The 10,797-nt window shown below is 38.0% G+C and overlaps 1 protein-coding gene across 2 annotated transcripts in view; it reads right to left on the bottom strand.

The window, feature by feature from the left end:
• Positions 1 to 10,797, bottom strand: part of KLHL41 (kelch like family member 41) — a 17,032-nt gene that overhangs the window by 1,792 nt on the left and 4,443 nt on the right. For both annotated transcript variants that reach the window (XM_023507535.1, XM_003800852.3), the window contains exons 2-5: positions 9,762 to 9,919; positions 9,534 to 9,641; positions 6,024 to 6,209; positions 3,058 to 3,204 (exon numbers count right to left, since the gene is read on the bottom strand). In XM_023507535.1, the coding sequence (XP_023363303.1) occupies positions 3,058 to 3,204; positions 6,024 to 6,209; positions 9,534 to 9,641; positions 9,762 to 9,919 (599 nt within the window). The remainder of the gene's footprint in view (positions 1 to 3,057; positions 3,205 to 6,023; positions 6,210 to 9,533; positions 9,642 to 9,761; positions 9,920 to 10,797) is intronic.

Here is a 10,797-nt window from a genome sequence, read left to right as displayed (position 1 = left end):
CCCAAGAGTTTGAGGTTCCTGTGAGCTGTGATGCCAGGGCACTCTACCAAGGACAACATAGTGAGACTCTGTCTCAAAAAAAAAAAAAAAAGATATAGACAACCTGAATTCCCTTTTTGCACTGTGTGTGCCTAATATATTTCTTCTGCCTAGTGCCTGAAATGTTCTCTGTGTGAGAAACTCCTACATGCTGCCTTTTCTCTGAAGGCCTTCTCACTTTCTTTAAGCAGAGTTTGTTGCTTTCTCTTCATTTCTCACAGAGTCCTTTATAACGTATTTATTTATTATGGCAATTAATTCCATTTAAATTTTTTCCCTGTATCTATATCATCAATAAGCCCAGAAGTTAACAACAACAAAAAAAGCCCAGAAGTATCTGAGGATAAATAATAAACTTATCCATCTTAACATCTTTCCTCTGGAAGCTGTTAAGACTTAGAGATAAGAAACCAGATCAGGGGTGGGCAATCTGCAGCCTTCAGGCCATGCTTCAGAACCTAGAAGGCCACAGATTCCCCACTTCTGCCCCAAATCCTTCCATGATAAAGGGTACTAAGATACGCACTGGCTTAATTTGAATGATGTTCCAGATTTAACTCTCAACAAGAACACTATGCACTGAGAGATTTGATTTTTATATAGAGGAAAGTAGACTAAAAATATTTTACTACTAATAAAAGGAAGTATCTTAATTATGTAAAATTTAGGGCAACAAATTAAGAGATAAAGAATATTTTTTAATGGTTTAAAGAAAAAGTGACCATATTTAAGCAATAGGAGGTTGAGTTTAAATGAGAGTTAAAAATGTTTGCTTTCTGGCAGTTACATATTTTACTTTCAGCTTGTCAGTCCTAAGTAATGGAATGATTTCAAGGGAAAGTACAAGGATGAATTTTTTTTATACATAATAGTAAGAGGTTCTATAGGTTTAGAACTGGTATACTGAGAGTTTACTATTATTATTATTGTTAAATATACTGAGAGTTTTTACGTCTTTGCATGTAAGGATAATGAGAGGTTCACTAGGAATTTGAGGGCAAGTAGGTAGCTGCCTTTATTTATGTATTTATTTATTCAGAGACAGAGTCTCAGTCGCTTAGAGCAACCTCAAACTCTTGGGCTCAAGCAATCCTCTTGTCTCTCAGCCCCCTGAGTAGCTGGGACTATAAGCACTTGCCACAGTGCCTGTCTAGATTTTCTATTTTTACTAGAGATGGGGTTTCACTTTGCTCAGGCTGGTTTTGAACTCCTGAGCGCAAGTGATCCTCCTGTCGTGGCCTCCCAGAGTTCTAGGATTACAGGTGTGAGCCCTGTCACCTGGCCAGCTGCCTTTCTTTAGATCAGTGGCTCTCAATGTTAGCATTCTTCCCAATCACCTGGAGAGCTAGGCCCCTAGAATTTGTCATTCAGCAGGTCTGTGATGAGGCCTGTGAACTTGCATTTCTTTTTTTTTTTTTTTTGAGACAGAGCCTCAAGCTATCCCCCTGGGTAGAGTGCTGTTGCTTCACTGCTCACAGCAACCTCCAACTCCTGGGCTCAAGCAAGTCTCCTGCCTCTGCCTCCCAAGTAGCTGGGACCACAGGTGCCTGCCACAAAGCCTGGCTATTTTTTGGTTGCAGCCGTCATTGTTGTTTGGCGAGCCTGGGCTGGATTCGAACCCGCCACCTTAGGTGTATGTGGCTGGCGCCTTAGCCACTTGAGCCACAGGCGCCGAGCCTGAACTTGCATTTCTAACAGGTGCTTAGGTGATGCTGATGCTGCTTTGGAAACCACTATAATAGACTAGTAGTTCTCAAACTTAACTGCACAATGCAACTACCTGGCAACGTTAAACATGTGTGAGTCCTATCCCCAGAGATTGACGTAATCAGTATGTAGTATGACTTGGGCATGAAGATTTTTTAAAGTTCCCCCGGTGATTCTAATACACAGCAAATTATGAGAATCATGCTCCAGATATCACCCCATTTAAGAAAATACCAGTATCTAAATTTAAAAATTTACTTCTAGGCAGGTAGTGATGAATGCCCCCTCTCCCCCTGCACCGATTCACTGGTTTCCCAAACTTGTCTGCACATATAGAAACATCCAGGGATCTTTTAAAATTTCCAAAGCACAGACCACACCTTACACCAGTTAAATTACAACAGTAGATCAGTAGGTGGGGGACAGAGGTGTTGAAGCACCCTAGTGATTCCGATATGCAGACAAGTTTGGGAACCGCTGCCTTGATTGCAAAATAAACCACAATGAGAGAAGATCCCTCTTTCAGTTTCCTCTCAGCAACGTAAGGGCCACTTTTAGCAGGAGAGGCTATGCTTTCCTTTCCTTGTACCTTGGGCTGCTGGGGCAGCATGGCTTTTGATTACCTTTAGGAACTAGGTGAGTTTGGTGAGTTTCAGCTGATTGACAGCACAATTCCTTCACATCACTCTCTACCCTGGCTGCACATTAGAGTCATCTGGGAAGGTTTTGGGAACTAAAGTTACACAACTCTACCTCCAGAAATTCTGATACTAAAAATTTGTAAATTGGTTTGTATTGAGGGCTACTGCACTGGTGTATTTTAAAAGCATCCCAGGCAATTGTAATGTATAATCAGGGTTGAGAATCAACTGTGTTTACTTGGCACCTGGTCCCGCTTTCCAAAAACACTAACCTTCCCAGCCCTCATTATTTCATCTGTTTTTTTATACATAATAGTAAGAGGTTCTATAGGTTTAGAACTGGTATACTGAGAGTTTATTATTATTAAATATACTGAGAGTTTATTTACTCAGTAATATTACCATATTACTCTCTTGCTAATTCTAACCTCTTTCCTCCCTAGAAATCTCCAGTTTTTTCTCTTTTTTCCCCAAGCTCATGTTAGAAACAGTACTTGATCAAGTAAGTGGCACATGCAAAAAGTTCAAGTAGGTTCCAAGTGTTTAGTCTACTACTAAGAAGTAGTTTACATGTTGGTAGTCTGGCTTATTATTTACTACAAAATTGTTTATCAGTTATCAGTCATCTGATTTAGTGTGTGGTCTGAAATTTGGAGTGGAGAGAACTTACTTCCATATGTCATTGACTTCAGTGGGTGCAAACTCTTTTGACTCCAGTTGAATCATAGCAAAACCACCAATGGCATACAGAGATCCAGCCAGGCTGACCAAACTGATGGAGCTTCTTTCTTGCGGAAATTCGGTCATTACCTCCCATCTAGGTATCATTGAAAATACAGTCAATTAAAAACATAAAAGAAATGCCAATGTACAGGGTGGCCATAAAGTTCATGTGCAATTTAAAAATAGTTGGCTATTTATGGACACCCTGTACTTACTGAACAACTATAGGAAATTATAATCTAAAAATTAAAGTAGTATAGGCATCAAAAAGTAGAAGATTAAGTTTGCTACTAGAAAATATTTTAAAATTCCTTAATTCGAAAGATGTAACCGTATTAGCTATAAATCCCTCAGTATGTTAATCTTAGGCTGCTTCATCAATTAGCATCTTCTGTAGTCATTACCAAATTGGTGTCACAAGCAGGGGGGAGTTTTGTGGCACTTCTATGGCTCCTAAACCCCAAATTGGCTACTGTGTTGGATTTCATTTACTTTTTTTTGAGACAGAGTTTCACTTTTCGCCCTCAGTAGAGTACAGCATCACAGCTCACAGCAACCTCTAACTCTTGGGCTCAAGTGATTCTCTTGTCTCAGCCTCCTGAGTAGCTTGGACTACAGGCACCTGCCACAATGCCTGGCTATTTTTTTTAGAGACAGGTCTCGCTCTTCAGGCTGGTCTCAAACCTGTGAGCTCAGGCAATCCACCCACCTTGGCCTCCCAGAGTGCTAGGATTACAGGTGTGAGCTACCACGCCCAGCCCTGGGTTTCATTTAAATACTAACACGATTTTTAAAAAATCCTGTTTTCTAACTTTTCTTAAGAAATCTACAAATCCTTTGCAATAAAAGCACATAAGGATAGTTTTGAAACTAGGGATAGAAAATTTCTTTTTAATGATTTATACTTTATAAAGAATTTAAGAGAACTTTTTGGGTTTTTTTGTATCAGTATAATTTTATTTCTTAAGTTGGGTGTTTACAGAATTTTTAGAATCTTTTGGTATATCTTAAATGTTGCATACAACATTTAAAAATTATGAGTACCCGGTTCGGTGCCTGTGGCTCAAGTGGCTAAGGTGCCAGCCACATACACCTAAGGTGGCAGGTTCAAATCCAGCCTGGGCCCAACAAAACGACAATGATGGCTGCAACCAAAAAATAGCCAGGTGTTGTGGCGGGCACCTGTGGTCCGAGCTACTTGGGAGGATGAAGTAGGAGACTTGCTTGAGCCCAAGAGTTGGAAGTTACTGTGAGCTGTGATGTCACAGCACTCTACCCAGGGGGACAGCTTGAGGCTCTGTCTCAAAAAAAAAAACTTTCTCTCAGCGCCTGTGGCTCAAGTGGCTAAGGCACCAGCCACATACACCTGAGGTGGTGGGTTTGAATCCAGCCCGGCCTGCCAAAACAGCAATGACGGCTGCAACCAAAAAATAGCTGGGCATTGTGGCGGGCACCTGTGGTCCCAGCTACTTGGGAGGTGGAGGCAGGAGACTCGCTTGAGCCCAGGAGTTGGAGGTTGCTGTGAGCTGTAATGCCATGGCACTCTACCCAGGGGGACAGCTTGAGGCTCTGTTCCCCCGCCCCCCCAAAAATTATGAGTACCAATGACATATCTACAACATATTTGAAAACATAGCAAAAATGGGTGATGTTTTAAGAAAATAAGGGAACTTTTTTTTTTTTTGGCTGAGGCTGGGTTTGAACCCACCACCTCTGGCATATGGTGCCAGCGCCCTACTCCTTTGAGCCACAGGCACTGCCCAATAAGGGAACTTTTAAATGTTAACAGTTATCTGAAATAGGACAACTGAAGGTAAAATCAATCAAATTAGTTGGAAGTATAAAGAATGCAGAATGAATTAGTCATTTTGGCAGCTTTCCATTCTATTATTCTGGCATTAAGTTGTAATTTTTCTTAAACATTATGTTTTTCTAATCATAAAAATAATATATGTACATTGTAGAAAATCTGGAAAGTATGAAAAATTGTAAAAGAAAACAAATATCCCCATATTCATACCTTCCAGACATACTCATCAGCAACATTTTGGTATAATTCTGTCATCTTTGAAAAGAGCATGGACATACAAGCACCCATACATATGAATAAAACTAGGAAGATGGAATACTGACAAGTTTGTGTGCTGCTTCTTTAACTTATATCATGAGTGTTTACCTATATTACACAGTCTTCAAAAGGTTTTTAATGATCATTTAAATACTGTTTTACAAAAATTCCTTGTGATTTTTAGATGCTGAAGTCTATTTTGTAATCAGTCATATGTGGTTTCTAAAAAGAATACTAAAACTGCTCTAATTTTTTTCATTGCTAAAGTAGGGGTATAAAAAGTACATATTTAGCCAAATGGATGGGCTCAAAAAGTGGTCTTTTTAAAGACCAATTTCATGTGAAGAATGTCTGTCAAATATCTTTTCACATTAAGTAAAATGAAAAATTTAAGAAAATTATAAAGAGCATTAAAGAAATTAAAACTTCTGACACATTCAAATATAAACCATTATCAAGTGAAGATCTTCCCTCTCATCTTTAAAGAAACTATATATTTCAGACTCAGCACCTGTAGCACAGTGGTTACTATATTCATCTACATGTATATATATAATTATTCAGAAGTAATAACCTTTGCCTGGCTAAAATCACAAAGTTAATAATAAGGACAAACAGAACATGCCAATATTAACTTGAGAATCATTGCAAACACCATAATGCATCAAAAATGTTAGGGGAGTTTATACCCAATAGCAGCAGAAGAAGATGAAAATACGTCCTCTTTACTTGTAGCTCCCTGTCCCCTGCTCCCTGCATCCTAGTTAATAAGCTTAATTTTTATTCAAAGTTAACAATTAAAATGTACAGTGGTTCACATACTGTGTTAAGATACAGCAACTCACTTGTTGGATGTAAGGTCAAAAGCTTCAACTGAAGCTGAAAGTCCATCTTCAGTGACACCTCCTGCAATCACAATTTTGCCTTTATGGACTGCCACTCCGAACATGGAACGAGGGGTTTTCATTGGAGCCAGATCTTTCCAGTCTCCTTTTTTGGGGTTGAAGATAAACACCCTGTTTGTACATTTTCTGCAAACATAAAACAACAACAAATTTTCCTGTTAGAAGCTTCATTTTTTTGAAAGCACCTTCACTAATAATTTGGTTTTGCTCCTTACAAGAACTATGTAGTATAGCAGAGGATCAGAAAAACACCAAAGAATTCTTTCTTAATTTGGGCATATGCTGCTAAACAAAGGACAATCCAAATGTGGGGACCAAAATTATTTCATAAAAATTACTAAAAGGTAGGGTATTTTTGCTTCTAGACAATAGCTTAGAGTCGCAAGCATGGTAGATCTTAATCCTATATAGTACTAAATTCAGTGGAAGAAGTTTTTTACTCCATATGAGTAAAAAAAAAACAAACCAAAACCCACCTTTTTTAATGCCTCAGTTAACAAAAATTTACTTATAATATGAATATTCTAGACATGAATCAGTGGTCAACTTAATAATTAAGTATGTGACTATTTTAAATTTAGCTAATATGATAGGTCACTTCATTTTACACTGCCACTAGTATGCCTGTTAGTTTTAAGAACTCTGGCACTATACATTAGACAACTAATCTGAGCTGATGAGTAACAAGAGTTTTTATATGCTGATACTACCAGAAAAACCAAGACTCATCTGAATTGTTCTTCTGAGTGTGTTCCTTACGGTTCCTTAAAATCATACATAATTTAGTGATGGGAGTTGAGAATTCCAAATAAGAATTGATTAACTGGATATATTTGGTAATGCAAAAAAACAGCCCAGCTTTTTGTGAGAACAGTTTTTTCCTTAATCTTATAAAAGGCCAGATATCTGGAACAGAATCATTTCCTCTAATAATTAACTATGGGTACACTTGAAAACGTCGTTTTTTTTTTTTTTTTTGAGACAGAGTCTCACTCTGTTGCCCTGGGTAGAGTGCTGTGGCATCATAACTCACAGCAACCTCAGACTCCTGGGCTCAAGCGATCTTCCCTCATCCTCCCAAGTAGCTGAGACTACAGGCACTCACTGCAATGCCTGGCTAATTATTCTATTTTTAGTAGAGATGGGGTCTCATACTCCTGAGATAAGGGATACACCCACCTTGGCCTCCCAGAGTGCTAAGACTACAGGTGTGTGCCACTGCCCTGGCCACTGGAAAACTTCTTGACAAGAGAATTATACAAAATCATATTCTTCAATTTATTACTGGGAACTAGGGCAATTCAGCATTTACTTTGAGATAATGACTCATTTCAAAGTTCTTTGACATTTGTCAAGCAATGTTGTCTTGGTTAATCATATTCTCAAGATTAATATATTCTTACTGACAAGAACTGTGTGCTTCTTACTGACATATCAATTTCCTAGTTACTAATGCTACTTGAAGGAAACAATTTGAATCATTTGGCAAGGTTCCTGTGTTTCCAAACTCAGAACACTGTTTAGTAGAGATTTTCCATTCCACTTGCTCAGTAAAAATGCCCCAAATAAGATCTGGAACTGGTTAAACTTATAATACACCTTCCTTTAAACTTCGTAAGAATATTCGGCATTAAGGAGACTATAATAACTTCATAATATATTATTTTTGAATATGGATAGATTGTATAAAAACCATAGCTTTTAAAAATAACATTTTATGTGCTATATTTATTATTTTAATTACATGAAACCAAAAATAATTATTTTTTTAGTGGCTCAGCATCTGTAGCTCAGTGGTTAGGGCGCCGGCCACATACACCAGGGCTGGCGGATTTGAACCTGGCTCCGGCCTGCCAAACAATGACAACTACAAAACCAACAAAAAATAGCTGGGCATTGTGGTGGGCACATGTAGTCCCAGCCACTTGGGAGCCTGAGGCAGGAGAATCACTTAAGCCCAAGAGTTTGAGGTTGCTGTGGGCTGTGATGCTACAGCACTCTACTGTGGGCGACATAATGAAAAAAAAAATTATTATTATTATTTTAGAGATGAGGTCTCACTCTCTGTCACTAAGGCTAAAGTGCAGTGGCAAGACTACAGCTCACTGCTCCTTGAACTCCTGGGCTCAAGCAATCCTCCTGTCTTAGCCTCCTGAGTAGCTGGGACTATAGGTGCCTGCAATCACTCCCAGCTGATTTTTCTTAGTTTTTGTACAAACAGGGTCTTGCTATTATGCACAGGCTGGTCTTGAGTTCCTGCCTTGGCCTACCAAAGTGTTGGGATTACAGGCATGAGCTATGACACCTGTCCAGAACTATTAATTATCAACTATAGAATCGAGTTTTTTACATCTAACATGTTTGCATAGTTTACTCTCCTTTCCTGCCTTGCCCTTAAAATTCTTAATTTTGACTCCTTTTCCAGCATTGGACATCTCTGCATGTATTAACTAAACAGTGGGCAAATGACAGTAAGACAGATTAGACAGAGTTTCCAGGGGCAGGAGATTAGTTTTCACTATCTAAACTGAAGATGCTCATTTTAATACACAGGCTACTATCCTGACTGACTCTGGGGCATTCTGAGCGTGCTTTTCCTCTCTCTGAGTTGTAAGATGTCTTTCCTAATTACCATTTGCTTGAGAAGTGCCTAGAAGTCAGGTAAGTTTATATATGAAGTTTTGTCCTGGTTTCCTCTTAAGAGACTAGGTGCAAATGGGAGCTTATTTTTCAATAGTTGTTAAATACTGTATTTTTGAATATCACCTCTGTTGGAGAATAAGTAAATGGAATGTTGCTGAAGAAATAACTCCTGCCTTTTCAATCACCATACTTTTTAGTCAAACTGACTTACCTAAATTCCCTCTTAGGAATTAAAAGTTCAAATCTGCAATATTTTTATACATTATTAAGAAGATATGTTGTAAATACTACATTATGGAGTACTTTCAATGTTTATCTACTTGTGGCTAAATGAATAAGAAGGCGTGTTGGTTTTGTTATAATAAAATACACTTATGTACATAGTTACCATTCAATAAAAAAATAAATAAATAAAAAATAAAATACACTTATAAATCGGCTAAGTAAAAGACTTGACTGTGCTCCTCGATGTTGCATTTCCACTTTAAGAAAGCTTATGATTGATGTGTTGTGCTCATTCCTAATTCCATGCTGGGCATCTACACATTTGCTTCAGTAATTTTTAAAGTTTATAGTTTTCCTTTGAAAATCATTTATAATATCCTTCCACAACTTTTTGAAATTGCACTGTGAAATTTTACCTCCAAAATATGAGTAAGAACAAAGTTCCATTTCAGTATGTAAATTCAAATGAAAAGAGAAAGAAAACCTTCTAATAAGAAAAACTAAAGAAAAAGAAATAAGAAACAAAAAAAGAAAAACCACTGGGGATAGATACGAATCCTAAGGAGAATTCAAGGTACTTACTTGTCATCTGTCTTGCCTCCTAGACAATATATCATCCCTTTATGTGAAATCACATTATGTCCATAGACTTTGATAGGAAGTTTTTTTACTTCATTCCATTTTGCAGCCCTAAAATTAGATGATAGAATTTATATGATTTCAGTAAATTACAGGGTATGAAAATAAAAACATGTTGTAGGCATTCATATACCTGAATGCTTAGGGAACAGGAATATTATGCCAACTTACACAGGATCATAGCATAATACTGAATCCAGCGAAGCCTCTGTTTGAAGGTCTTTGCCTGCAACTACGTAGATTTTGTCATCTACCTCTCCCAGACCGAAGAGACACCTGGCTGAAGGCAGAGGTGGAAGTCCAACCCACTCAGATGCTATGTTATCAAGCTGAAAAAATATAATATAGTGTCATCAAGCTCCACAAGTAAGGAATTGTGGAGCTTGTTGGAAAAAAGTTACAAGTGTACCCCCCAAATGCTATACATTATGTGTTGTTTGGAATTCACTGAGATAGGCAAAGAACTCAAAAGCGAAATGAAACTACAACCCCAAAGTATCATATTTTAGCTTATAATTAATTACCAAGAAGAATGAGAAAATGTAGTTAGCATACCAAAATAGACAGAAGTATCAAAATCTTCAGGACTTAAAGGAAAGAGTATAAAATAGAATCACCAGAGATTAGTTGAAACTGTGAAGTTTCTTGTCAAATTTTCTTCTACATTTCCCTGTTCACCTTTGAAATAAGGAATCCTGCATAATACTTTTAAGACACTGGGGAAAGACTTGTCAGAGGAGACAGTATGTGAATGACCCCTGCATGCTATATTTAACATGTTCCCCAAGCTGGCACCTGAGACAGCTGGGCCTGTCGCTCAGTCCACAGAGACAAGCAGGAGGTTGGGCAATACCTCTTCTTTCTTTAAAAAATTTTTTGGTTCTCTGTTTTGTATTTCTGATATAGGCAGGTGTTAAATTGAATTCTCAAGTTATTTGTTGGGAGGCATTTGAAATACCTTCTCTATTGTTTTGATTTATATTAAGAAGTAGCTTCTCTTGCCGATGCTACTGCACCCCAGCAAGCCTAAACTGGCTTTCCTAGTGCCCATGCTGTGGGGTAAGTAATCCTGCTCGGCTGGGATCTATCTGTCTAAGCATGTACTACTGGCAATTTTAAGATTTTCTACTTTGCATTTTAGGACATCAAGGCACAAGAAAACTGTTTTCTGAGAGAGTGCATCTGCAGATTTGTTGTTCTCTCTGTG

Source organism: Otolemur garnettii, unplaced genomic scaffold, assembly GCF_000181295.1.
Source record: "Otolemur garnettii isolate 467f Iridium unplaced genomic scaffold, OtoGar3 scaffold00187, whole genome shotgun sequence".
Lineage (NCBI taxonomy): Eukaryota > Metazoa > Chordata > Mammalia > Primates > Galagidae > Otolemur > Otolemur garnettii.
The sequence above is the reverse complement of the archived record's forward strand: the minus strand, read 5'-3'. Positions and strand labels throughout refer to the sequence as shown.